At 48.1% G+C, this 26,538-nt stretch overlaps 1 protein-coding gene across 5 annotated transcripts in view; it reads left to right on the forward strand.

Annotated features, from left to right (window-relative positions):
• Positions 1-26,538, forward strand: part of ABR (ABR activator of RhoGEF and GTPase) — a 255,696-nt gene that overhangs the window by 139,633 nt on the left and 89,525 nt on the right. For all 5 annotated transcript variants that reach the window (XM_077165429.1, XM_077165427.1, XM_077165432.1 and 2 more), the window contains exon 2: positions 25,074-25,258. In XM_077165429.1, coding sequence (XP_077021544.1) covers positions 25,074-25,258 — 185 coding nt within the window. The remainder of the gene's footprint in view (positions 1-25,073; positions 25,259-26,538) is intronic.

Genomic DNA, 26,538 nt, shown 5'->3' on the forward strand with positions numbered 1-26,538 from the left:
TGCCATGAGGCCAGCTGGGTGGTGGCAGGAGAAAGAGACCTGTAGAGCTTCTCGGACGGACGCTGGGCTTGGCTGGCTGACCTCATGTGAAGGAGCTGGGGTGCATTTGGCTGCTTATGTTGTAGAAGCACATCAGTCCTGGAATCTCCATGACTTAACGCGGCAAGGCTTCCTCCTGGCTTATGCCTGCCCAGCATAAGTAGGCAGTGGCCTCGTACACTGTGTGGTCACTCGGGGGTCCGGACAGACAGTGCCTGCACCTCTAAGGTCCCTGCAGCAGGGGAAGAGAGAAAATAGGGAGCCATGCATGGCTTTTCATTGCCTCAGCCTGGACGTGACACACATAATGTCTATGTACATTTTCCTGGCCGGAACTGGTCAAATGGCCCTGCCCAATTGCAGAGGGTTGGAAAGTATAGTACTCAGTGTGCCTGGAAGGGGAGGAGAACAAGCTGTTGTTGAGTCCTAGGGATGTGAAGCAGCTGGTTAATGTGCAGGAGGCCCCTGGGGAGCCTGCCCTGGAGCCGTGTGGTGGTGGTGTGGTGGCAGGTGCTGACCGACCGTGCCATCCAGGGCTCCCTGGGGATTTATACGTCCCTGATCTCCTGGAGGAGTGGCGGAATCATCGTCGTTGTCATCCCCATCACTGTCACTTTCATCTTCTTTAGGTCCTGAGCTATTTGTGCACCTTATTGCATGAAATCCTCTCCTCTTTTTTCCCAGTTTACATGTGAGCAAACCACAGCTTGGAACGGGGTGGGGGGCAGCGGCGGCGGCAGTGGTGGTGGCGGTGGTGGCGCTGGTGGCGGGAGGGAACTTGCCCAGGGCCACACACCTCTAAGTGATTGGCTGTTTCGCTGGCCGGTCTGGGCACCTGTGCCAAGGGGGGGCCTGAGGGCTGACCAGAGCAGTGGTAGTCAGAGGTGGCAGGGTCTGGAGGAGGTGGGTGTGCCTTTGTGTATGTGCACGTGTGTGTGTGTGTGTGTGTGTGCACCACATTGCCCTTCTCCAGCTCAGCTTGGCCTCACACTTCCTGGAAGGAAAGCTGGTGCTGGCACCTGGAGAGGCCATTGAGCCCAGGGAGGGTCCTCTATGCTTCTCAGTGGGTTACACAGGGAAGCCAGCAAAGGCACCACCACTGGCACTCTGCAGTGGAGGGAGGGAAAAGGAAGTGAATTTTGAGCCGCTCTCTTATGGCTGCATTCAATAGTAGACTTATTTTTAAGGTACAGGGAGGCTCTGGGTGAAGAGCCCCAGCAGCTTGAGCTGAATGCCAAGTCTGTCCTCCCAGCGGCCAAGGGCAGAAGTGGGGGATGTTTTGTGGGGATATGTGTGAGTGTGTGCAAGTGTATGCAACTTGGGAATGTCTTGGCTGGCTTTTGCAGGGAAGGGCCAGAGCCCAGAGCCTGGAACCTTCAGCTCTGGAATTAAAGGGAACCCCCATTGTGCAAATCAGGGGTCATAGATTTTGATCCTGGCTGCAGCCAACTCTTTAGGCAATTCTTACTAGTAGGTCTTACTAAGCTATCTTGACCTTATATTACTTCTCATCGCTGTTTGTTCTCTGATTTGTCCCTACTGGATGGAGAGTCATTTAATTTTTCTTAAATACCCTGAGGACTCATAAAACCATATGTGGGAGAGGGGCTCTGGGAGGCCGTCCCCGGTGGGTGGTAAGTGTGATTGTGTTTAAAGGGCCTCGACATAATGGTCCTTGATTTTCCCGCGTGGCTTTCTGGCCACTCTCCAGCCTCTGCCACTTTGGGGCCGAGCAGCGTTTTCCGCCGACTTGCAGGGAGGAGGGAGAAGAGCAGAGGCTTCAATCAATTCAGCCCCGACCGTCACTGTTATCAGTTCCCGAGGTTCAGAGGGGAAGCCAGAAGCAAACGCTAAGGAGGGTCGGAACTCCTGTAGGATTTGTCAGAGTGACCCCCTGGCCCCCAGCTCCTAAATAATTCAATTGGTCGTTATGGGAAGAGATTCGGAGGGTTTTTAGGAGACTGAATTGGCCAGCAATGATCAAATGTCTCTGTGAGCTGTGTTGTCCGGGTGCCACGAATAATACGAAGTCAATGAGGCAGGCTGTCCTAGCCCTCCATTCGCCTGCCACCTAGTGGCGAAGCTAGGATATACAATCACCCAGGTGAAGGCAAACTGGAATTTATTTGCAGATCAAAGAAAATTTTCTGTGCGGTAGTGGTGGTCGGGTTCCGGATGACTAAATACTTGACTGTTTACGATTTTCTTTTTTTGTTGTTTGTTGTCTCTTGTTGTTCTTCAGAGTAGCCCTGTGAAATGAGCAGGATGTCTGTCATCCCCATTTTACAGATGAAAAAGTAGAACCAAAGAGAATGAGCATCTTGCTGGAAGCCTGATAGAGCTGGGACCAGGACTCAGATCCACGTGACTCGGCTCAGCGCTCATTGTACTGGGGGCTGACGGGTGACTGGTGACAGATCTGGGGGTGCTGAGGCCTGTTTGGGGTGTGCACCTGGTACGTAAGGGCTTAGGAGATGTCTGTTGAGCGAATATTGCTCATTTCCACAGGCAATAAGCTTTTCCTGACTCTGCCCTGTATTTTGGTGAGGTCATCTGCCTACTGTGCCATTACTTCTGTATGTTCAGTGGACATGTAACTTCCTTTCCCCCAAAGTGGCGAAGGCCCCTCTGCCCAGGTGGGGGGCTTAGGTTAAAATGGTCCTAAGAGTGGATTTGGTCCAAAGAGTAGATGTCAGGTTGTGACTCAATTATTTATTTATTAGTCAGATGACCTTGGACAAGACCCAGAACCTTTTGAACCTCAGGTTTTCCCTGTGTAAAATGGGGAGAGTAACAGCTGCTCTGACAATGTCCCTGGGTGAGGATAACATGAGATCTGGTTTGTGGCTTGCTGTGTACACAACGCAGCTGTAAGTCAGCATTTCTCATCCATCTCTGAGCCTGGAGAGTGGTAGAGCCACCCTCCCGTCTCTGCCCAGTGCCCCTGCTCCTCTCTGCCCTCTGCTAGCGACACCAAGACCTAGGGTTCCTTTGTTTCAGGCCTTGGAGTCCTCGGCTTCTCTGGGCGGCTTTGGTCTTTGGTTTGCTCCCCAAGGGAGCCTGGAGGTGGATGATCGGCTAGTGTCTCCATGGCAACCAGGGAGCCCGCTGCACCCCGCCCGGGCTGGGGGGTGGGGCGGGTGCGAGGAGGGAGGAGGCTTGAGTCCGTTCCCGGCGGTGGAGGTGGAGCCAGAACTGCGGCTCCACTGGCTGCACCTTCAGGAATGAGCTGTCCAGCGCCCCTGCCCTGTCTTCTAATTTCCCCTTCTCTGGGTCAGTGCCCAGCTCCAGGCCGTCCTGGGGTCCGAGGGGCCGCTGCAGGCTGAGGCTGGGGCCACCCCTCTTGGAATAAAGTGCTGCCTCCTTCTCTACTCTTCCCAGGCAAACCCCACAGCCCCTCAAGACTTGGCATAAGCCCTGCCTCCCCCTGCGCCTGCTGAATTTATCATCTCAGGCCGCTTCATTGGGCTGCCTCAGAGTGTTGGCTCTAGTGGTGACATCTGAGTCCTTGCCTTAAACTGGAGCTTCTCAACCTGACTATATATTATGCTCACCTTAATGCCCAGGCTACATCCAACACCAATTCAACTCCAGTGTGCAGTCAAGGCTGGAACCTCTATACTAGAACTTAAGATTTATGCTGCCCAATGGCCTGTGATGCCCTGCTGGATGCAGGGCCCCTGGGATGCAAGCCACGCAGTGACCAAGAGGTCCCCTGATGAGGGAGGCTTGTTGTAGCCCCGCCTGACTGTGAGTTGCCAAACTAGTTTTTTTTTTTAAGCAGAGGTTATAGGTTCACAGAATCATCATGCATGAAGAATACAGGATTCCTATACACCACCCACCGCCAACCGTCACCTTTCGTTGGTGTGGAATATTTGTTACAACTGATGATAGCACACTTTTGTACTATTAACTAAAGACCATGGTTTAACTTAGATTTCCCTGTTTGTGTAGTATAGTTCCATGGATTTTTTTTTTAATATATATTTTTTTCACGTGGGCAGGCACCGGGGAACGAACCCGGATCCTCGGGCATGATGGCAGGCAGGCACTGTTACCTGCTGAGCCACCATGGCCTGCCCGAAACCTGTACATTTTAAGCCTAACTTCCTATCCCCACCCCATGGTAACCTGCACGCTAGATCCTGACTCTGTGAGTTTGCTTCTTCTAATTGTTTCATATACTGATTATCCTTCTGTATCTGGCTTATTTTAATCAATGTGAGGTCTTCAATGTTCGTCCGTGTTATCACATGGATATCAGGACTTTGTTCCTTTTTTTTTTTTTTTAATGTAATTTTCTTGAGATCTATTCACACACCAGACAACCCATCCAAAGTATACAATCACTGGTTCACGGTCGTCACAGTTATGTATGTACATAGTTGTGCATGCACCCTCATGATCAACTTTAGAACATTTTCATTACTCCAGAAAAGAAATAAAAAGATAAAAGAAAACCCAAATCCCCGCATCCTCCTTATCCCCCTATTATTAACCCATAATATTGGTGTGGTACATTTGTCACTATTGCAATAGGTACATTTTTTCCCCAAACACCTCTCTATAATTGACACAATAATTTTATAAAAGTGTCTCATGCAGCTGTGGGGATGCACGAGTCCAAATTCTGTAGGGCAGGCTGCAAGCTGGTGACTCTGACTTCATGGGCTTATTTCAATGTGAGATCTTCAAGATTCATCTATGTTCTCGCAAGTATTAGGACTTCATTCCTTTTTTATGGCTAAATAATGTTCCATTGTGTGTATGTGCCACATTTTATGTATTCATTCATCAGTTGATGGGCACCCAGGTTGCTCCCATCTTTTGGCAGTTGTGGATAATGCTGCTCTGAGCATTGGTGTGCAAAAATCGGTTTGAGTCCCTGCTTCAGTTCTTTGGGGTATATACCTAGTAGTGGGATTGCTGGGTTATACAGTAGTTTTATACTTAATTTTCTGAGGAACTGCCACACTGTCTTCCTCAGCAGCTGCACCGTTTTATATTCCCACCAGCAGTGAATGAGTGCTCCTATTTCTCCGTTTCCACTCCAATACTTGTCATTTTCTTTTCTTTTTTTAATAGCAGCCATTCTAATGGGCTTGCCAAACTGGATTTATTTTATTTTTGTTTTTGTTTTAAGGACAGGAGATCCCTGAAGGTACTACTCAGGAAAAAGATCAAGGCAGTACTGATAAGAGCCACTGTTTATTTAGTGCTTGCCCTGGGCCAGGGACTTTGTGTTGCGTTTATTTTCTCATTGTAGCTCCAAAAATCTCATGAGGTATAACCAAGGCTATATCCCATTTTACAGATAGAACCAAGGCTCAGAAAGGTTAAGTTACTCACCCAAGGTCACATGACAATTAAATGGTAATACTGGGAGTAGAACCTGCGTCTGACTCCAAAACCTCTGCCCTTGACCACCAGGCTGGCCTGGCTCCCATCTGTCATATAGAGCAGGGGACACTGAGAAGGAGGTGCTTATCCGTGGGAAAGACCCTGGCCCCCAGGACAGCTCACCTTCGTGCAGTACTTTAACTGTGGGACTCCCAGTGCTATCTCTTGGGTCAGCTGGGGTGTCATCTGGGCTCTCTTCTGCTCCCCCATAGTTTCATCCTTCACTTCTTTTGGTGGCTACGGACTGTCGCTGCTGGGGCTTGGAGAGAACAGCCCACTGTACCCTGCCCGCCTCGCGTCATGCCTGGGCTCAGAACCATGGAGATCCTTTCCCTGCCTTAGCTTGGTGTGTCTGACTTCATGCGTCTCTGCTCTGCCTTTGGTTTTGTGATTGGGAAATAACCACACCGAGGGCTCGAGCCCCTTTTCTGTGTGAGGGCTGTGGTTGGCCGTACAAAACAAATCAGCCTTCCAGGGGAAGCAGCCCGGGCGCTGGCCCTCCCTGTGGCCACTGGGCCTTCTCTAGGTCTCTCCTTGGGATCAACCAGCTCTCTTGGAAGAGAAATCCTCCCTCGCCAGCTCTGTTTCCTTACTGTCCATTTACCCATCCTCTCGCCACTGCACCTGGCTTGTGCTCCCTCTGAGCCTCTGAACGTGCTGTCCCCTAGGCCCCCGGTGCCCTCCCAGTTCCCAAACCCATTGTGCTTTTCCATCTTCACCATCCTGGACCCTCTCCTGCATCTTCTACTCTTGACCACTTCCTCCTGTGGCTTCCATGACCCTCTCTTCTTCATCCCCCACCTAATCTCCAGCAGCTCCTTCTTGGTCTCTGGCGGCTTCTCTCCCTCTACCTACCCCTTCATCAAGCCTCAGCCCAGCTCTCTTCCTCCTCTGCCCACACTCCCTGACCTGTGTGTGGCTGTTGCCTCATTCTTGGGGGTAGCGAAAGCTCACCGGGGTGGCGACCTTTTGTCTCCCATGTCTGAATAGACCAGCTGTGACAAGGTGAAGTTTGGATCTTTTACCATCCAGGGCCTATGTCAGGCTGCTCACCCTGCCAGTCCTAAACAATTCATTCAGCAAATATTTATTGCACATCTACTATGTGCTAGGCCCTATTCTTAATGCTGGGAATACAGCAGTAAACAAAACAGACAAAGATCCATGACTTTCTTGAATTTACATTCTGGATCCGAGGAGACAGACAATGAAAATAACATCTCCGTAACTAACTTAAAAGTTAGAAGGTGATAAGTGCTTGGGGCAAACAGAAGTGGGTAAGGGGGAATCAGCAGTGCGGGGATGGGGACAGATTATACTTTTAAATAGAACCTGAGTGGGCACAGATTTGAAGAGCTGAGTACATTGGCCATGAGGGTTTCTGGGGAGGTGTGCTGCAAGCAGAGGGTCTGAGGTACAGCCATTGCAGGTGGAGTGAAGTGATGGGTGGGAAAGCTGGAGGAGATGGGAGGTCAGTACCTGTAAGGGTGGGTCAGGGTGAATCATGAAGGGCCCCATTAGCCATTGAAAGGAATGGCTCTGAGATGGAGCCTTTGGAGGGCTTTGAGCAGAGAGATTTGAATGTTTTCAAAACATCACAGTGGCTATTTGTTAATATTCTCGGGGGAAGGGCAGAAGCAGAATAACCAGACAGGAGGAGGCATCATTCCCTTCAGGGAAGAATCTGTGTAGCTCAGACCAGGCTGATAGCAGCGGGGATAATGAGAAATGGCTGGGTGCTGGCTCTATTCCAGAGGGGCGACCAGTAGGACTTGATGGTTGGATGTGGGGTGTGGGAAAGAGAGGGCCCAAAGATGACCCTGAGCTGCTGGATAGATGAGGTTGCCATTAGCTGAGCTGGGGAGGGCGGCTAGAGAGCAGGTTTGGGGGAGAATCAGGACTTTGGTTAGACCTGTTCCATTGGGGATGCCTAGTAGATATCCAAGTTGAGTGGGTAGTTGAGTTAACAAGCCTGGAGTTCAGGAGAGCGGTGTGGGCTGAAAACACAAATCTGAGAATTGTCAACTTGTAGGTGGCAGGTAAAACCATGAGACTGGCTGAAACCTTTGAGAGGATAAGAGGAGGGAGGGAAGAAGTCCCAGCTTTGAGTTCTAGGGTGCCCCAATGTTAAAAGGTTGAGGCCAGGAAGAACCAATGAACGAGCCTGAGTGTTAGCTGAGTGAGGAGAAAACCGATAGAATCTGGTCCTGGAAGCCAAGCGAACCAAGTGCCTTTAGAGTAGAGTCTCGGAGGTCCACCATCTTGAATGCTGCTGATCGAAGACTCTGCCGTGGACATATCACCCCTTTGGGTGTGGGGGCTTGAGTGCTGCTTGGATCTGGCTTCACTGGGCTCTGACCTTGTCACTCCCCAGGGCCCCGAGTGGGAGTTGGGGGGAGCGGGGCTAGTGATACTGAGTGCTGGTGCATTTTGGTTTCAGCCCAGTCTCTATCTCTTACTCGTAACACCTGGTCCAGATGACACAGTTCTCCTTTTCGAGTGTAGTCAGAGATAGTGACATCACTGTTGTAGGTGGGATAGCAGTTTTTGTGTCTGTTACACCATCCCTGCCCCTCGCGTCCGCCTGAAGACGTGATCTGAAAATTGGTGGTCCCCTGGCCGGTGGCCACAGAGCATCTGTGGTTGTTTCCCAGATTCAGGCTCTGCCGAGTCTGATAGGGCTGCCGGGTCTGCATTTCCAGGCCAGGCTCAGTTCTCTGACTACCTGTTGGGCCACCCCGTCGATGGCTTTGCCTCCTGTCAATCCAGACGTGTATAAAACTGAACTCAATGTCTGGCCCCCAGTCACCAACTTGCCCTGTCTGTCCGTAGCTCCTCAGTCATCCCGCCGGAGGATGCAGTGTCCTTCCTCCCCATTCTCACCATCGCCACCCTTGACACCCCCACGTGAAGACTGCCTGACTCCAAATCATCCTGCGACAGCAGCCGACTTCGTTTTCCTAAGGCCTCCTTGCTAGTTCAGTTTTGGTGCCTCCCCGTTAATAGGAAAGCAGCCTGGCTCCTTAGCCCAGCATCCCAGAACCTCCGCACCTCGGCTTCAGCTGCACCCACCTATTCCACAGCAACTAAACAACCCGAGTGCAGTCCTGCCCTGGTACTCGGAGTCCCTGTCCCCTCGCTGGGAAGGCCCTCCTCCTTCCCCTCCTCTCAAGGCTTCACTCTCCACGGACCTCTTCCCCCCAGCTCCTTTGACACAGATTGTTTTTCCACTCATGGGTCCTTGAGGCCGGTCCCGCCGTTGGTTCTCTTTGTGTGGCTTCCCCGTGTGACAGTGTGAAGGGCGCAAACCACTTGTGCTCAGTGTGGTTTTCCACTTGACAGCCATTAAAGCTTGAGCAGGCGACTGAGCTCCCTTAGCTTTCATTTCCTCAATTGTAAATGAGGCGCGTAATGATACTACTTCTTGGTTTTAAATGTCTGAGAACTTTTTACAAGTGTCCCAATCTGAAGTATACAGATGAATGAACTGTTACCTCCATCTATTTGTGTAACCCCCACCCCGATCAAGATGCAGACCGTCCCCAACTCCCCAGAAAGTTCCCTTATGTCCCCGCCCAGTTGACAGCCATGGTCTTCTACAGCCCCCCCAAACACACACACACACACACACACACATACAGAGCAGGTGACAACTGTTGTGAACGCCTGTTCATTCTGCCTGTTCTTGAACTTCATATAAATGGAGTCACAGAGTCGCTGTGTTGTGCTGGTGTCTTTTGCACAACATGATATTTGTGAGATCCGTTCGTCGAAGGGCCGCTTTGAGGATGCAATGAAGCAGTGTACCACCCAGTGACCAGCAGGGCCCCAGTGATCGTGAGCGTAAAGCAGGGGCTGGGAGAGCCTGCGGGTAGGAGAGGGGCCACGCCGCTGCTCCCTCCCCACCTGACCGCGTTGGGCTTTCTGAAGACTTTGATGCTGCTTCCATGGGAATGATGGCGAAAGCTGGAAAGGCAAGCCTGGACTCCTCTGCTGTTCTCCCCGTGTTCCTCTCCTGCTGCCCGCACCCCCCCCCCACCCGGCTGATTGCGTTATAACAAACGTGTTATGTTGTTGGGGAGACTGACCTAAGATAGCCATGTCCGGCAGTGAGCTGGCTGGCCAGACCCCGCTGTGGGTAGTGGGCTGGTTTGGCTATGTCCTCTAAGTCCTCCTTCTCAGCGCTGCTCACGAGGCCCTCGGGGAGCTGGCCTGTGCCCACTTCTGCTGCGCTCTCTGTCACCTCGCCCTCCTGCTAGCTCAGTGTTCTACCATGCCCAGCTATTTATAGTTCCCTTAAGGGGCCCTGCTGCTTCACACTTTGTGCCCATGCCAAGCCTCTTCTCGCTGCCTAGAGCTCCACTCCTGCTCCCACCCCCATCTGCCTGGCAAGCACCCACACATCTTTCAAGATTCAATTAATAATATTAATAATAGCAGCTAAGATTTATTGGGCACTTACTATGTGCTAAGTGCTTTGCATGCGTTATCCAATTTAATCTTCACAGCAGCCCTGGGAGCTCAGTACCTTTCATTCATTTACCTAGTACCTATTCATAGGTATCTGCCTTGTGTTAGGCACAAAGAGAATAAAAAGTGATGGAGCCTGGACTTCAACCCAGGCTGTCTGGTCCCAGGGTACTTGTTCTTAGCAATGGTGATAAACTGCATTCCTTCGAGTGTCACTGAGACCCTTCCAGCCAACTCCTCACCTCCTTCTGTTTCCTGCTCTGTCCTCTCTCCAGTGCTATGTCTGTCAGGTGCTTCTGTCATAGCCCCTAGGATGTTTTATTGCTTAATGTTCTGCCTTTCTCTGTTGGGCTGTAAGGATGTCATTTAGGAATTTGTTCAATTAAGTAGCAGAAAACCCAACATTTAGGGCATTATATTTCTCACTTAGCAAGAAGTGAACTGTTGGCATTATGGTTCAGTAGCTCATCATGGTCAGTGAAATGTCTGTGTTCTTGCTTGTCCTTTTCCTCATGGTAGCTAGATGGCTACTGTTGCTCCAGTCATCACATTTGAGTTCAAGGCAAGAAGTTCCTTTTTATATCATCAAAGTATAAAGACTTTGTCAGAGGTTTCAGCACACTTACTTATGTCAAATGACCAATCCTACTTGTAAGAGGCAGAAAAAAATGGGTATTGTACCTGGGACTGGGTCTATTGCCACCTCATATCAAACCAGGATAATGCAGCCAGAGAAAAAGGGAGGCTGGATATTGGGTAGGAGAAAAGCAGCATCTTTTGGTGTCTTAAAGAGTAGAGTCCATGTATTGTATTTTCTCTAGTTCCCAGAATCTCCTAGAATCCAGAATCTAAAATTGTTTTGTGTTGTAGGCTTCTAAGTTTTATTCTATGTACATAAAGACATTTTTATTTTTTCAAATATGGTATATTGTACATACTAATATGTTAATCCCCTTTTTTGTTTAATTAGATGTACATCATCCGTATAATTTTTTTTTTTTTGGCATGGGCGGGCACCAGGAATTGAACATCCATATAATTTTTAATGGCTACACTGTAATCCGTCTTGTAGAAATACCATAATTTACTCAATCAATCCCCTATAATTAATCATTTAAGTTGTTTTTAATGTTTCACAATAAAAAAAGTCTTGTGATTAATAACTATTTTATGTACATTTGTGATTAATTTCTTAAGACAAATTCTTACATCATGTTGGATTAAAAGCCATACCAACTGTTAAAACTTCTGAAACTAGTTACCACCCTAGAAGAGTTATGTCAGTAATATACACCTGTTAAGAACTACTGACAGTGCCTGTTCCCTGACAACTGGGCATTTTTTTTTTTAATTCCTTGCTGATCTAATAGGAAAAGTTGTGTGTGGGGAAGACAGTTTGTATTTTCTTGACTACAAGTGAGGTGAACATTTCTTTATCATCTGTACATTGGGCATTTGTCTTTCTTTTTAAAATTTTCTCTTCATTTATTTTCCACATTTCAAAAAATCGAGGGATTCATCTTTTTCCCATTGGCTTATATAAGTGCTTTATCCAGATGTTCTCATAACATTAGAGAGTCAGGGAGATCTATGGGAAAGGTGGCACCTGAGCTGGATTTGAAAACTAAAAAGGATTTCACCAGGTGGCTAAGGGATGAGAGTGGGCGTTCCGGGAACAGAAAGAGTATGTGCAAAAGTCCAGGGAGGTCTCAAGCTGAGGAGTTTGGGTTGTACCCTTGAAATGTATGGGGTACTGTTGAATAAAAAAAAAATTTTTAATTGTAAAATATATCATATATACAAAGAAATAAAAAAGCAATAATTTTCAAAGCACATTGCCACAAGTAGTTACAGAACAGATCCCAGAGTTTGTCATGGGTTACCATACATACCATCATCTCATATTTTTCCTTCTAGCTGCTCCAAAACACTGAAGGCTAGAAGGAATATTAATATACTGATTCAGCAGCCATACTCGTTTGTTAAATACCATTTTTCTCTATTATACCTCCTTCTCCTTAAATCCTTTTCCAATCTATAGAGATCTCTGGGAAATGCCCGTTCTGTCTTTTTCATGTTGAGGAGGGGTGCTGTTCTAGTTTGCTAACTGCCGGAATGCAACACACCAGAGACGGTTTGGCTTTTAATAAAAGGGGATTTATTTTGTTAGTTCTTCAGAGGAAAGGCAAGCTAACTTTCATCTGAGGTTCTTTCTTACGTGGGAAGGCTCAGGGTAATCTCTGCTGGCCTTCTCTCCAGGCCACTGAGTTCCGACAACTTTCCCTGGGGTGATTCCTTTCTGCATCTCCAAAGGCCTGGGCTGAGCTGCGAGGGCTGAGATGAGGTATGCTGAGCTGCTTGGGCTGTGTTACATTGAGCTCTCTCATTTAAGCACCAGCCAATTAAGTCAAACATCATTTATTGCAGCAGGCACGCCTCCTAGCCGACTGCAGATGTGGTTAGCAACAGATGAGGTTCACGTACCATTGGCTCATGTCTGCAGTAACAAAACTAGGTGCCTTCACCTGGCCTAGTTGACAACTGAATCTAACTACCACAGGTATCGACACTAAAGGATAAGGGGACATAGTAAATTCATAATCTTGGAGAGGCTAGTCCCTCTGAGTTTCAGGATTTATCTGACCTAGGAACCCTCTGGGAATTATAGGTTCCAGGAAGGCAAACCTTGTGCCTGAAACCCTTACAGAGTCTCAGTTCAAGCCCTGAGTGTTCTTAAAAGTCAACAGGAGGGCGGCAACGGTAGCTCAGCAGGCAGAGTTCTCCAGAGTTCTTGCTTGCGATGCCGGAGACCCAGGTTTGATTCCCGGTGACTGCCCGTGCAAAAAAAAAAGAAAAGAAAAAGTCAACAGAAGTGATGTTGGTTGGGGTTTAACAAACCATGGCAATTAGCACTATTTAACTGCAGCTTGCATAAGAGCAGTTTGCAGAATAGCCCTTGATTCTATTTGATGTCTCTTGGTCACCTCATTTTATTACACTTCTTTCCCCCTTTTTGGTCAGGAAAGCGTTGTCGATCCCAAGGTGCCAAGGCCAGACTCATCCCCAGGAGTCATGCCCCGCGTTGTCAGGGAAATTTTCACTACTGAATGTTGTCCCACACAGAGGGGAGGGCAATGATTTTCCTTGCACAGTTGGGCTGAGAGAGAGAGGCCACATCTGAGCAACAAAGAGACTTCCTGGAAGCAACTCTTAGGCCTTATTATGGGTAGTCTTAGCTTCTCCCGTACAGAAATAAGTTTTATAAGGGCAAGCCTCAAAATCCAGGGCTTGACCCATTTTCTTGGGAGTCCCCAGTGGTTGAGAGGGTACCCGGGGTTTCCCAGACGGGAGAGTTTAATAGTTCCTTCTTTATTTGCCCCTCTTTGGATCCTCAAGGGACTCTACCATTATTATTATTATTATTTTAATTATAAACAACGAACAAAGACACAAACATTCTTGATATGGTTACAGTCAGTGGCTCACGATATCATCACATAGTTGTGTATTCATCACCATGATCATTTTTTTGAACATTTGCATCTCTCCAGCAAAAGAAAGAAAAAAAAAAAAACTCATACATGCCATACCCCGTACCACTCCCTTTCATTGACCACTAGTATTTCAATTTACTCAATTTATTTTAACCTTTGCTCCCCCTATTGTTTATTTCTTATCCGTATTTTTTACTCATCTGTCCATACCATAGATAAAAGGAGCATCAAACACAAGGTTTTCACAATCACACCGTCACACTGCGAAAGCTATATCATTATACAATCATCTACAAGAAACATGGCTACTGGAACACAGCTCTACGGTTTCAGGTACTTCCCTCTAGCCACTCTAATATACCATAAACTAAAAACGGGATATCTATATGATGTGTAAGAATAACTTCCAGGATAATCTCTCAGCCACTGACACTTTGTTTGATCTCATTTCTCTCTTTCCCCTTTTGGTCGAGAAGGTTTTCTCAATCCCTTGATGGTGAGTCGCAGCTCATTCTAGGATTTCTGTCCCACGTTGCCAGGAAGGTCCACACCCCTGGGAGTCATGTCCCATGTAAAGAGGGGGAGGGCAGTGAGTTCGCTTGCCGTGTGGCTGAGAGAGAGAAGCCACATCTGAGCAAGAAGAGGTTGCTCTTAGGTAATTTTAAGTAGGCTTAGCCTATCCTTTGCGGAGATAAGTTTCATAGGGACAAACCCTAAGATTGAGGTCTTGGCCTATTGATTTGGTTGTCCCCACTGCTTATGAGAATATCAAGACTTCTTCAGATGGGGAAGTTGAATATTTTCCTCTTTCTCCCCATTCCCCCAAGGGGACTTTGCAAATACTTCTTTATTCACTGTTCAGATTACTCTGGGATTTATCCGGGCATCACACTATCCTGGACAAACCTACAAAATCTCATGTCCTATTTAAGGTTCCATGTACTAATTCTGCCATTACTTTTTGATTATCAGCCACCATAGTCTGAGATGTGTCCTGGTATTATATTAAGGTATAGAGAATTACAAGGCCTTGTTCCCATTCTGGACACCAGGAGTTTGAGTTGTTTAAATGAGCTATCCAGAGAGGTTGATTTAGATTATGAGTTACATTAAATTTAGGTTCTAGACATAATAAACTTCCCTGCGTTTGATTTCATACAGTAGCTGAGGGTCTAGAGTACATAAACTATCATTTTTACTCTGCATTCTAATTTACCTTAGACCCAGCCTGACTGGCTTTGTTTTAAACTAATTGGGGCCTGATCTGTTTTCTGGTTACTTTGTCATTATATATAGCTATGCTAACTTGCAGAGCTGCATCACTCCATTTCTGGGTCCTGAGTGTCACTCAGCTACTCAAGGAAGTGTTGAATTTTGAGCAGAGGAGAGTAAGATCAGATTTGCACTCTGGCTCTGCATTCTGGAGAGGGGCTGTTAGAATTGTCCTCACAAGAGTTGGCAAGGATGGGGAGAAGGAAGGGGAATAGGGAAATAGTAGGGTGTCGGGTGTGAGGAGCAGAAGAGGGGGGAATCTGGAATGACTCCTAGTGTTTTGGCTTGAGCGATTGGTGTATTAACTTCAGAAAAAGGTTAGGTGTGACGTTACCTAGGGCCATCTGGTGTCCAGAGAATGAGCAGATAGACGGTGCAGCCCAGGCCTTTCCTTAGACGATAAATAAGATTCGGGAGAAGGAACAGAGGAGGGGTGACAGAAGCCTGGAGAACACATTTTTCCCCCAGCGATGGGGAAAAAATTTTCAAACATACAGAAAAATTGAAAGAATTGTACAGTGAATAAAATTGCATATCCATCCTTTCATCCATCTCTCTTTCCATGGTCAATCTGTCGTATTTTTTAATGTGTTTCAGAGTAAGTTTAAAACATCAGTACACATCACCTCAAAACTTCATTATGTGTCTCATTAACTTTAGTGAAATGCACACTAAATGATGAGTTTTGACCAGTGCATACACCTGTGTAACCTAAATCTCTGTCAAAATACAGACATTTCTATCACTCCAGAAAGTTCCCTCGTGTCCCTTTCCAGTCATTCTGTTTCCATGCCATCCCCCGAGGCAACCACTATTTTTAATTTGTTTCAACCATAGATTACTTTTGTCTAATCCAGAACTTCATATAAATGGAATCATACAGAATGTACTCTTTTGTGTCTGGCTTCTTTCACTCAGCATAATGTCTGTGAGTCTAATTTACATAGTTGCATGCATCAGTAGTTTGTTCTTTTTAATTGCTGAGCTGTTTTTAACTGTATGGATATAACAGAAACACTAGTTTACAGGGGATGGGCAGAGAAGCAGGGTCCCACCAAAAAGACCGAGAAGGAATAGTGAAGGTAGTAGGAGAAGCCCCCAGACAGGATGTCAGGGAAGCCATCTGGATCAGTTAAAATTAGGTTTGTCTGTATATAACATAATATGCTAAATAGCAGTGGCTTAAATAATATAGGAATTTTTTTATTATTAATTAAAAAATATTACAAGAAAGAAACACAAACATTCTTAACATATGCTCATTCTGTTCTACATATATAATCAGTAATTCACAATATCGTCACATAGTTGCGTATTCATCATCATGATCATTTCTTAGAACATTTGCGTCAATTCAGAAAAAGAAATAAAAAGACAACAGAAAAATAAAACAAAAACAGAGAAAAGAATTATATATACCATACCCCTTACCCCTCCCTTTCATTGATTACTAGCATTTCAAACTAAATTTATTTTAACATTTGTTCCCCCTGTTCTAGTTTGCTAGCTGCCGGAATGCAATATACCAAAAACGGAATGGTTTTTAACAAGGGGAATTTAATAAGTTGCAAGTTTACAGTTCTAAGGGCGAGAAAATGTCCCAATTAAACAAGTCTATAGAAATGTCCAATCAAAGGCATCCAGGGAAAGATACCTTGGTTCAAGAAGGCTGATGAAGTTCAGGGTCTCTCTCTCAAGTGAGATGGCACATGGCGAACACAGTCAGGGCTTCTCTCTCGGCTGGAAGGGCACATGGCGAATACGGTGTCATCTGCTAGCTTTGTCTCCTGGCTTCCTGTTTCATGAAGCTCCCCGGGAGGCGTTTTCCTTCTTCATCTCCAAAGGTCGCTGGCTGGTGGACTCTCTGCTTCGTGGTGCTGCAGCATTCTCTGCTCTCTCTGAATCTCTCATTCTCCAAAATGTTTCCTCTTTTATAGGACTTCAGAAACTAATCAAAACCCACTCAAATGGGTGGAGACATGTCATCCCCTAATCCAGTTTAACAACCATTCTTAACTAAATCACATCAACCAGGGAGATGATCTCATTACAGTTTCAAATATACAGTATTGAATAGGGATTATTCTACCTTTATGAAATGGGATTTATATTAAAATATGGCTTTTCTTAGGGGGCATACTTCCTTTCAAACCAGCACACCCCCTATTATTTATTTTTATTCCATATGTTCTACTCGTCTGTTGACAAGGTACATAAAAGGAGCATCAGACACAAGGTTTTCACAATCACACAGTCACACTGTGAAAGCTCTATCATTATACAATCATCTTCAAGAAATATGGCTACTGCAACACAGCTCTGCATTTTCAGGCAGTTCCCTCCAGCCTCTCCATTACATCTTGACTAACAAGGTGATATCTACTTAATGCGTAAGAATAACCTCCAGGATAACCTCTTGACTCTGTTTGGAATCTCTCAGCCATTGACACTTTGTCTCATTTCACTCTTCCCCCTCCTGGTCGAGATGGTTTTCCCAATCCCTTGATGCTGAGTCTCAGCTCATTCTAGAATTTCTGTCCCATGTTGCCAGGAAGATCCACACCCCTGGGAGTCATGTCCCTCGTAGACAGGGGGAGGGTGGTGAGTTTGCTTGTTGTGTTAGCTGGAGAGAGAGACCACATCCGAGCAACAAAAGAGGTTCTCCTGGGAGTGACTCTTAGGCCTCTTTTTAAGTAGGCTTGACCTATCCTTTGTGGGGTTAAGTTTCAAATGAACAAACTCCAAGATTGGGGGCTCAGCCTATATCTTTGGTTGTCCACACTGCTTGTGAGAATATCAAGAATTCCTCTTGGGGAGGTTGAATTTTCCCCGTTCTCACCAGTCCCTTAGGGAGTTTGCAAATACTTTTCCTCTCACTGATCAAATCACTCTGGGTTTCATCAGGGCATCACTCAGGGCAAACCAACAAAATCTCATGTCCTACCCAAGGTTTCATGTACTTATGTTGTTCAATCAACTATCTACATAAGTTATATTAGAAGATGCACTAGTCAAAATATAAATTTTGTACCAAACAAACATTTTTTGCTTTAGTCTCACACATAAGTTGAAATTTTAAAATGTTAATTACCATCTATTTTCAGCACCCTGCAGTAATGACATTCCTTTGTTCTTCCTCATGCAAAACATTTTTTAAATTTATACGTTTAGTCACTATCATTATACACTCTCGGCATTCCTAGATTATACCATCTCAATCTTGATCGTCTGTCTTTCTTTGTGATTTCATTTATGCCCCCAGCCCTTCTCCCTCTATCATTCTCACATTCAGCTTCATTCAGTGTTTTAACATAATTGTATTACAGTTAGATAGTATTGTGCTGTCCATTTTTGAGTTTTTACATACAGCCCTGTTGCATAATCTGTATCCCTTCCACTCCAATTACCCAATATCTTACCCTATTTCTATCACCTGATGGTCTCTGTTACCAACGAAATATTCCAAGTTTATTCACTAATGTCAGTTCATATCAGTGAGACCATACAACATATGTCCTTTTGTTTTTGGCTAGTCTCACTCAGCATAATGTTCTCAAGGTCCATCCATGTTGTTACATACTTCATAACTTTATTCTGTCTTACAGCTGCATAATAAATATTCCATTGTATGTATATGCCACAGTTTATTTAGCCACTCATCTGTTTATGGACATTTTGGCTGTTTCCATCTCTTGGTAATTGTAAACAATGCTGCTATAAACATTGGTGTGCAAATGTCCATTTGTGTCCTTGCCCTCATGTCCTTTGAGTAGAGACAGCATATAGATGGGTCCTGTTTTTTAATCCATTCTGCCAGTCTTTGTCTTTGGATTGGGGAGTTTAATCCAGTAACATTTAGTGTTATTACTGCGCAGTAGTACTTTCTTCTACCATTTTGCCTTTTGGATTTTATGTGTCATATCTAATTTTCCTTCTTTTTACCTTTACTCATTGTCTTCCTTTCTACACTCGTCTCCACACCTCTCTCTTCTGTCTTCGTATCTGTCTCTAGTGCTCCCTTTAGTATTTCTTGCAGAGCTGGTCTCTTGGTCACAAATTCTCTCAGTGATTTTTTGTCTGAAAATGTTTTAATTTCTCCCTCATTTTTGAAGGACAATTTTGCTGGACATATAATTCTTGGTTGGCAGTTTTTCTCTTTTAGTAATTTAAATATATCATCCCACTGTCTTCTTGCCTCCTTGGTTTCTGCTGAGAAATCTACGCATAGTCTTTTTGGGCTTCCCTTGTATGTGATGGATTGCTTTTCTCTTGCTGCTTTCAAGATTCTCTCTTTCTCTTTGACCTCTGACATTCTGATCAGTAAGTATCTTGAAGTAAGTCTATTTGGATCTGTTCTCTTTGGGGTACGCTGCACTTCTTGGATCTGAAATTTTAAGTCTTTCATAAGAGTTGGGAAATTTTCAGTGATAATTTCCTCCATTAGTTTTTCTCCTCCTTTTCCCTTCTCTTCTCCTTCTGGGACACCCACAGCACATATATTTGTGCGCTTCATATTGTCATTCAATTCCCTGAGTCCTTGCTCATATTTTTCCATTCTTCCCTATATTTTCTGTTTCTTGTCGGATTTCAGATGTTCTGTCCTCCAGTTCACTAATCCTATGTTCTGCCTCTTGAAATCTACCATTGTAGGTTCCATTGTTTTTTTCATCTCTTCTACCGTGCCTTTCATTCCCATAAGTTCTGTGATTTGTTTTTTCAGACTTGTGATTTCTTCTTTTTGTTCATTCCTTGCCTTCTTTATATCCTCCCTCAATTCATTGATTTGGTTTTTGATGAGGTTTTCCATGTCTATTCGTATATTCTGAATTAATTGTTTCAGCTCCTGTATCTCATTTGAATTGTTGGTTTGTTCCTTTGACTGGGCCATATCTTCAATTTTCCTAGTGTGATTTATCAGTTTTTGCTGGTGTCTAGGCATTTAATTACCTTAATTAGTTTATTCTGGAGATTGCGTTCACTTCTTTTAGCTAGGGTTTTCTTGTTGGATGAATTTGTTGTCTCTCTGTTCTTTGACATTCAGTTTAGCTTTATCTGGACCTTTAGCTTAAGTTTTGTTTAACAGAGGAGAATTTTTCAGTTCTGGTTTTCTTGTTTCTTGCCCTGCTTGTATGGTGCCTCTCCCCTCCCCCCACCCTTAGGAGGTTCTACGTAGGTATTATAGACCCCAGCTGGATTTTTCCAGACCAAGCTGGCCTCCTATCAGGAGGAAAGAGTCATCTGCGTTGGTTTTCCCTGCGGCTGAGATACAGCAGGTTGAAAGACTTTTCTGTGAAGTCTCTGGGCTCTGTTTTTCTTATCCTGCCCAGTATGTGGTGCTTGTCTGCCTGCAGGTCCCACCAGCATAAGATGATGTGGTACCTTTAACTTTGGCAAACTCTCCCTGCTGGGGGCGTGGTGGAGACACAGGAGGGTTGTAGGCTGGTTTTAATGGCTTCAAATTACCAATCCCTGGTGTCTGAATTCCTTGAGGGAGGGATTCCACCTGAGTTGGGCTTCAACCCTCCCCTGGGGAAGGCACAGGCTCCAGACAAGCCTTCAAGCGAGCTTGTTTCTGCCTATGCCTGGGGCAGTTGCAGCCTGAGGAGTCCTGCTGCTACATCTAAAGGCAGTCAAGGCTTTGTAGAAACACAGCCACAAAAACCTCTGTTTCCTTTTTTTTTTCTTTTTCCGTCAAACTGCCCCCTTGGCGCCGGGTCAAAAATGAGCGACCTCTGCTTTGACCTGGTTCACCTGAGCTGGGGGCCTATTTTTTAGTAGTCAGAATTTGTTAATTAATTCCACAATTGGCGTTTGGTTGGGCTCAGCCCCTGCTGCTGGTAAAGTCTCTTTCCTTTCCCTTCTGGGAGGCAGCCTGTGGGGGAGGGGCGCTGGCCGCCGCGGCTTGGGGAACTCACGATTCTGGGGGGGCTCACAGCCGGTCCAGCTGGTCCAGACTGGGGTATGCTGTGTTTCCGGTCAGTGACGTGGCCCCAGGAGCTGTTCTGTACTGTTTCTGGTTATTTAGTAGTTGTTCTGGAGGACGAACTAAATCACGCACATTGCTAAGCCACCATCTTGGCCCGGAAGCAGGAATTTCTTTTTAGCTTGCGTAAAAGTTATCTAGAGGTATTCAGTCCTGGGGTTGTACGGTGTTTCTGTGGTATCATTAGGGATCCAGGCTTTCTGGCTCAGCCATCTTCAGTGGTACCTGGCTTCTATCTTCTTTTTGTGTGTGTGTGTGTGGTATAAACATTTTAATCAAGTTATAGCTTGCATATAGTAAAGGGCACAATTCTTTTTTTTTTTATTCATCATTATGATAATTTCTTAGAACATTTGCATCAATTCAGAAAAAGAAATAAAAAGAAAGCAGAAAAAATTCATACATACCATACCCCCTACCCCTCCCATTCATTGATCACTAGCATTTCAATCTACTGAATTTATTTTAACATTTGTTCTCCCTATTATTTATTTATTTTCAATCCATATGTTTTACTCGTCTGTTGATAAGTTAGATAAAAGGAGCATCAGACACAAGGTTTTCACAATCACACAGTCACATTGTGAAAGCTATATCATTAAACAATCATCTTCAAGAAACATGGCTACTGGAACACAGCTCTACATTTTCAGGCAATTCTGTCCAGCCTCTCTGTTATACATTAACTAAAAAGGTGATATCTATTTAATGCATAAGAATAACCTCCGGGATAACCTCTTGACTCTGTTTGGAATCTCTCAGCCATTGACAATTTATTTTGTCTCATTTCGCTCTTCCCCCTTTTGGTTGAGAAGGTTTTCACAATTTCTTGGTTCTAAGTCCCAGCTCATTCTAGGATTTCTGTCCCACGTTGTCAGGAAGGTCCACACCCCTGGGAGTCATGTCCCACGTAGAGAGGGGGAGGGCAGTGAGTTTGCTTGTTGTGTTGGCTGAGAGAGAGAGGCCACATCTGGGGCTTCTATCTTCTTTATGGTTCAGTATGGCTGCTGGAGCTCCAGCCGTCCCATCTGCTTTCCAGACTAGTAACAGAAAGAAAAAACAGGAATGGGGCGGGAGTGTATCTTCCAGCTAAATCAATCTCTTAGCAGCCTTCCTTGAAGTTCCACACGTCACCACGTATTGTCTCACTGTTCAGAGCTTGGTCACATGGTCCATTGTGCTGGGAAAAGTGGTCTTTCAGCTGGATTTTGGGTATCGACAGCCTCTTTTGCCTTTTCTCAAGACCTGATGGCCAAGCCACAATCCACTCAGCCTTCCTATCTGAGCCCTTTTGTTGGTGAAAGCCTGTGCTTGGCAGGGTTTCCATCCTCCTGAGTCCTCAGTTTCCTTCCTTCTCTGAGGGTCAGTTTCTTCCTGTTTTCTTGTGTCCCTTCCCTGGTAGGGACTCCTGTGCTCTGACTAACTTCCTTGGTCCCAAGGTTTTATGGAGGGTGGAGTCAAGGTAAAGTGTCCACCCTGGGCTCTAGCCCTTGCGTCTAGGAGCATTTGCAGAGAGTTCTGTGCACTTTCCCACGGTGGCAGACAAACTCCTGGGCCACTCCCCATCCTTGGCCATGCCTCACCCTCAGGCGCCACCCCCCCACCCCCCCAATTTATTCAGCCTCCCCTGACCAGAGGGCTGTGGCAGGACATTCTCTGGAGGGTTGGTGATAGTTAGAAGGGATAAGATGGCATTTGTAGACAGACGGCAGACCAACCTGGACTCAGATCCTTTCTGTGACCTCAGGTAAATCTCTTTGAGACTTGGTGACCTTGTCTGTAAAACAGGGGCTTTGAAAATTGCCTCACAAGGACATGGTGAAGTTGAAGGTAGCAAGAGATGTGGACTTCAGGTTGGATAAGGATGAATTGTACCCACGTGAAGGAAAAGAACTTGAGGCCTCCTTGTCCTGCTGTGGCCTGGCAGCACCCATCCGGCAGTGGGGGTGAGCCTCGGGGCCCTCCCTACTGTCCCCTCCTCCCCTGCCCTTAGGAGATGTCCATCAAGTGTCCATCGACAGACGGATGGAGAGACGTTAGATGGTCCATCCGCACGATAGAGTATTCCTCAGCTGTAACAGGGAATGAAGTGCTGCTGCCCCATGGATGAACCTAGAAGACCTCATGTGGAGGGAAATAAGCCCGACACAAAAGAACAAACACTGTATGAGTCCATTTTTATGAAATGCCTAGAGTATACAAATTCGTAGAGACAAAGAGTAGATTATGGGCTACAGAGCCTGTTGCGGGGAACGGACAGTTACTGCCTAACAGGTAACGGATGGGCGTGATGGCAGCACCACTGGGTGGATGGCATCAGCCCCATCGATTTGCAGAGTGTGAAAGTGGTTAAAATGGGAAATTTTATGTTGTATAAATGTTGCCAAAATAAAAATTAAAAAAAAAAAAGAAATGGAAAGAAAGTACCATCTGTCTACACTGGATGAGCTGTGCACCAGCCTGGGAGCAGGGGAAGGGACAAAATCACCTCCTGGGGAGCCCTCCAGCCCCGGCCTGGTGTTGGCTGGCTGAATAAAAGGTAGTAAATGCTCAGTGACTGTGTGGCAGTGGCAGATGCAAGAGCCCACAGCAAGGACCCAAGCCAGGGTGGAGCAGCTCCCCCCACAAAAAAAGAAGTGGATGTTCCATCTCTGACCCCTGGCCTCGTGGCGGGCAGGGGCGTCGGTGTGGCCGCTGGGCGTCTCCTCCTGTACCCGAGTCCTTGTCCAGGCCAGGGTCCGCTGAAATCCCTTCTCCGGGCTTGGGCCCCAGATGCTAAGGGCAGCCTGGCGCCTCCAGGAGGGGAGATGGCAGGTACTGTGGTGTCTCAACTCCCTCCTTGTGCTTTGCATGAGTCGGCAGGTCTCACCTGGCAGTATGAGGCACCCTGGCAGTACCAGGCCTGGCATAGCTGCCTCTTTTCCTCCTGTGCCCTGGAAATACCAGAGACGGCCCTGCCTCCAGGGCAGGGGGCCCTGTTCCGGTACGGGGGTGGTGCTAGGTCCCGTGGCTCTCCCCGTGTATGCCAGGCTTGTGGGGAAAGTAGCCCATGTTCCCTGACAGCTTAATAGGCGTGAGCACAGGGCCTGGGAGAGGAAGTTGGCAGGGACAGGTGCAGCGATGCTGGGGGAAGCTCTTGGCGGCCAAAGGGCCAGATTGGACGAGCACGGCCGTGGCCCGGCGCCCTGGTGACCCGCTGACACCATTCTCAGGCCGCTGGCTGCCCCAGGGCGGGTGTGTTGTGTCACAGGAGGAGGAGCCCGGGCTCTCCTGGCACACTTGGCTTTCGGGGACCTGGCAGGAGCCTCCGACCTGAGCGTGCCCGGTGCATTCCAGAGCTCCTTCACCGAGAGCCTGCTGCATGTCGACCCGGGGGCACTGGGCACCGGGCAATGACAGGCACCCACACGCCTGCCCCAGGGGCTTGTGGACCAGCGGGTGGGGTCAGCAGGGTCACCGGAGGCCACAGGCAGGGGTTGCAGGAGAGAGCTGAGCAGGGCGCCTGACCTGGTCCCAGGGCCAGGGAGGATGACCTGGAGGAAGTGGCGGACGGCGTGTCTGTGAGGGGGCGCCCCAGCTTCCTCCACCACCCTGGACACATGCTGTGGGCCCAGCCCGCCACTCCCGGGTGGGCATTGGAGCTGAGCGGTACCGGCAGCGCCCAGGGGGTTAACGGCAGCTCGGCTTCCCTGCCGCCTTTTCGTCCCCCCTTCTCTGGAGGAAGGAACGCTACGTTGAAATTATAGAAATAACTGCTGGCTTTTGAGGAGTCTGCTGTTCAGCCATGTCCCTGCCAAGCCTGGGTGCCGCCTTCCCGCCCACATACCGCATGCCCCGGGCTCTGTCCTGCACCGGGCTGGAGCGGCGAGGGCCCCTTGGGTGCAGTTTCTCAACCCCACCCCCACCCCCAAACCTGCTCCGGCCCCCAAGAGAGATTGGGTTCAGTGCACAAATGGTACCTAAGGAGGAGGGGCTCAGGAAGTGACATCGCTTGGCCCGCCCTCCACCTCCCTAACTCCCTATAAAAAGCAAAATGGTGACTCAGAGAGGAGAGTTGGAAGCGGCCTGCCTCCTGCTTCCACTGTTAATTTTTAGACTTGGAATTAGGCAGGAGGCAAAGGCAACAGCAGCTCAAAAGACGCGACTGACATGCTATTAAGCGAGTGGCGACGGCAGCGCTGCTCCTCCCTGACTCCCAGCAGCCTGGGAACACACGGAGCACCGGGCACCTGCTGGCGCTCCCCGACCCTCCCCGGGGCCCGAGCCCCAGCGTAGCCCCTGCCCGGGCCGGGCCGTGGATGCTGCGGGCCGGGTCATGGCAGCCGGGGGCCGCCGCCGGCGCCCACTGCGCTACCAGTCCCTGGCAGCCCTCGTGGAGGACTCTCAGTGGCCTTTCTTGTTCCTTGTCTCAGACTTCAGCTACGGAGCCGACGACTTCGACGGAGAGGGGAATGAGGAGCAGAAGGGGCCCCCGGAGGGCTCGGAGACCATGCCGTACATCGACGAATCGCCCACCATGTCGCCCCAGCTCAGCGCCCGCAGCCAGGGCGGCGGGGACAGCATCTCCCCCACCCCCCCCGAGGGGCTGGCACCTGGGGTACGTACCTCTGCTTTTCCTTCTGGACTGTGGGAGTGGAGGCCCCCCGGGATGGGGAGTTAGTGGGGTATGGGTGCGGTGGACCGTCTCTGCTTGGGAAGCTCAGGGCAAGCGTGGGTCTGGCTCTCTTGGTGCCCTCGTCATCTCAGGCTGGCCCTGGGCCCCTCTAGGCTCCCCACTGCCCCCATTCTGCTCTCTCAACCTCACCTGCACTGTTTCTCCCTCCTCCACCAGCCCCCTGCCTCCCCTCACCGAACTCCCTCCCCATGCCCCTGGACACCCTCGCCTCCTCTTTCAGCATTCCCTTTCAGTCCCTCTCCTTAGCAGATTGCGGGGCTCAGGGAGGGACCAGGCTCTTCTCTCTGGCACCTGGGCTGGGCACTGGCTGCATATGTGATCTGTGCACCGTAAAGGCACAGGTGCCGACCCCGGAGAAGTCAGGGCTGGATGTGGTGCTCACCTGGGCAGTGGGGGTGGGGGTGGGGTGGAATGAGCTGGTGCTTCCAAGGGCCCCGTCAGTCCCACTGTGGACTGCGGAAGAGAATTAGCCCTGGTGGTGTCCACCTCTCTTCTTGACAGCCAAGGTGGGAGCTCTGCTCCAGGGAGACGCATCATAAAAGGAATATTAAGTGTATGCTTTGAGACGGGCCAAGGGGATAGAAATGTGAAGGAGAGCTGATAGCCCTTGTAATCAGCACTTGTTGCTGGCAACAGGGATGGCTCTGTCTGAGTCCGACTTCTGCATGTGCAGCTGAGACAGGGAGAGAGCGATTCCTGAGGGCTGTTTTTCTGGAGCTGGGGAGAAGAACCAAAGCCGTTTTCTCCTTGGTGGTGTGCATGTTTTCGGGGAGGTTCAGGTGCCCAGTCTTGCTTGTTTAGAGGGCTTGTCCAGGCGTATTTTCTGGAGGTCCCCCTTCTCCCCTCCAGTACCCCCAGATGCTGTGAGATGCTTTTCCCCTCCTGCAGGGGCCGAGCACCCCCCTTCCCAGCTGGGAGCCTGCCTGGATCCCCCCACCACCACCACCACCATGTCTCAAGAACCCCCTGCTTCCCTCTGTCCTTGGCCACCCTCCACCCCTCTGCAGAGCTCTCACCCCCTCTTCACACACCAGGGTGGCAGATGATGGCTGTTATAGCCTTTGGCAACAGGGGCCTTGGCAACGGGCTTCCCACTTGAGGGAAGCCACTGTGTTGCCATGGCAACAGCGGCCGTGCTTAGCAGCTGCGAGGCAGCACAAGTTTGGGAAAGGGATGGTGGGGGGCGGGTGGGAGGTGGGAGG

Source organism: Tamandua tetradactyla, chromosome 6, assembly GCF_023851605.1.
Source record: "Tamandua tetradactyla isolate mTamTet1 chromosome 6, mTamTet1.pri, whole genome shotgun sequence".
Lineage (NCBI taxonomy): Eukaryota > Metazoa > Chordata > Mammalia > Pilosa > Myrmecophagidae > Tamandua > Tamandua tetradactyla.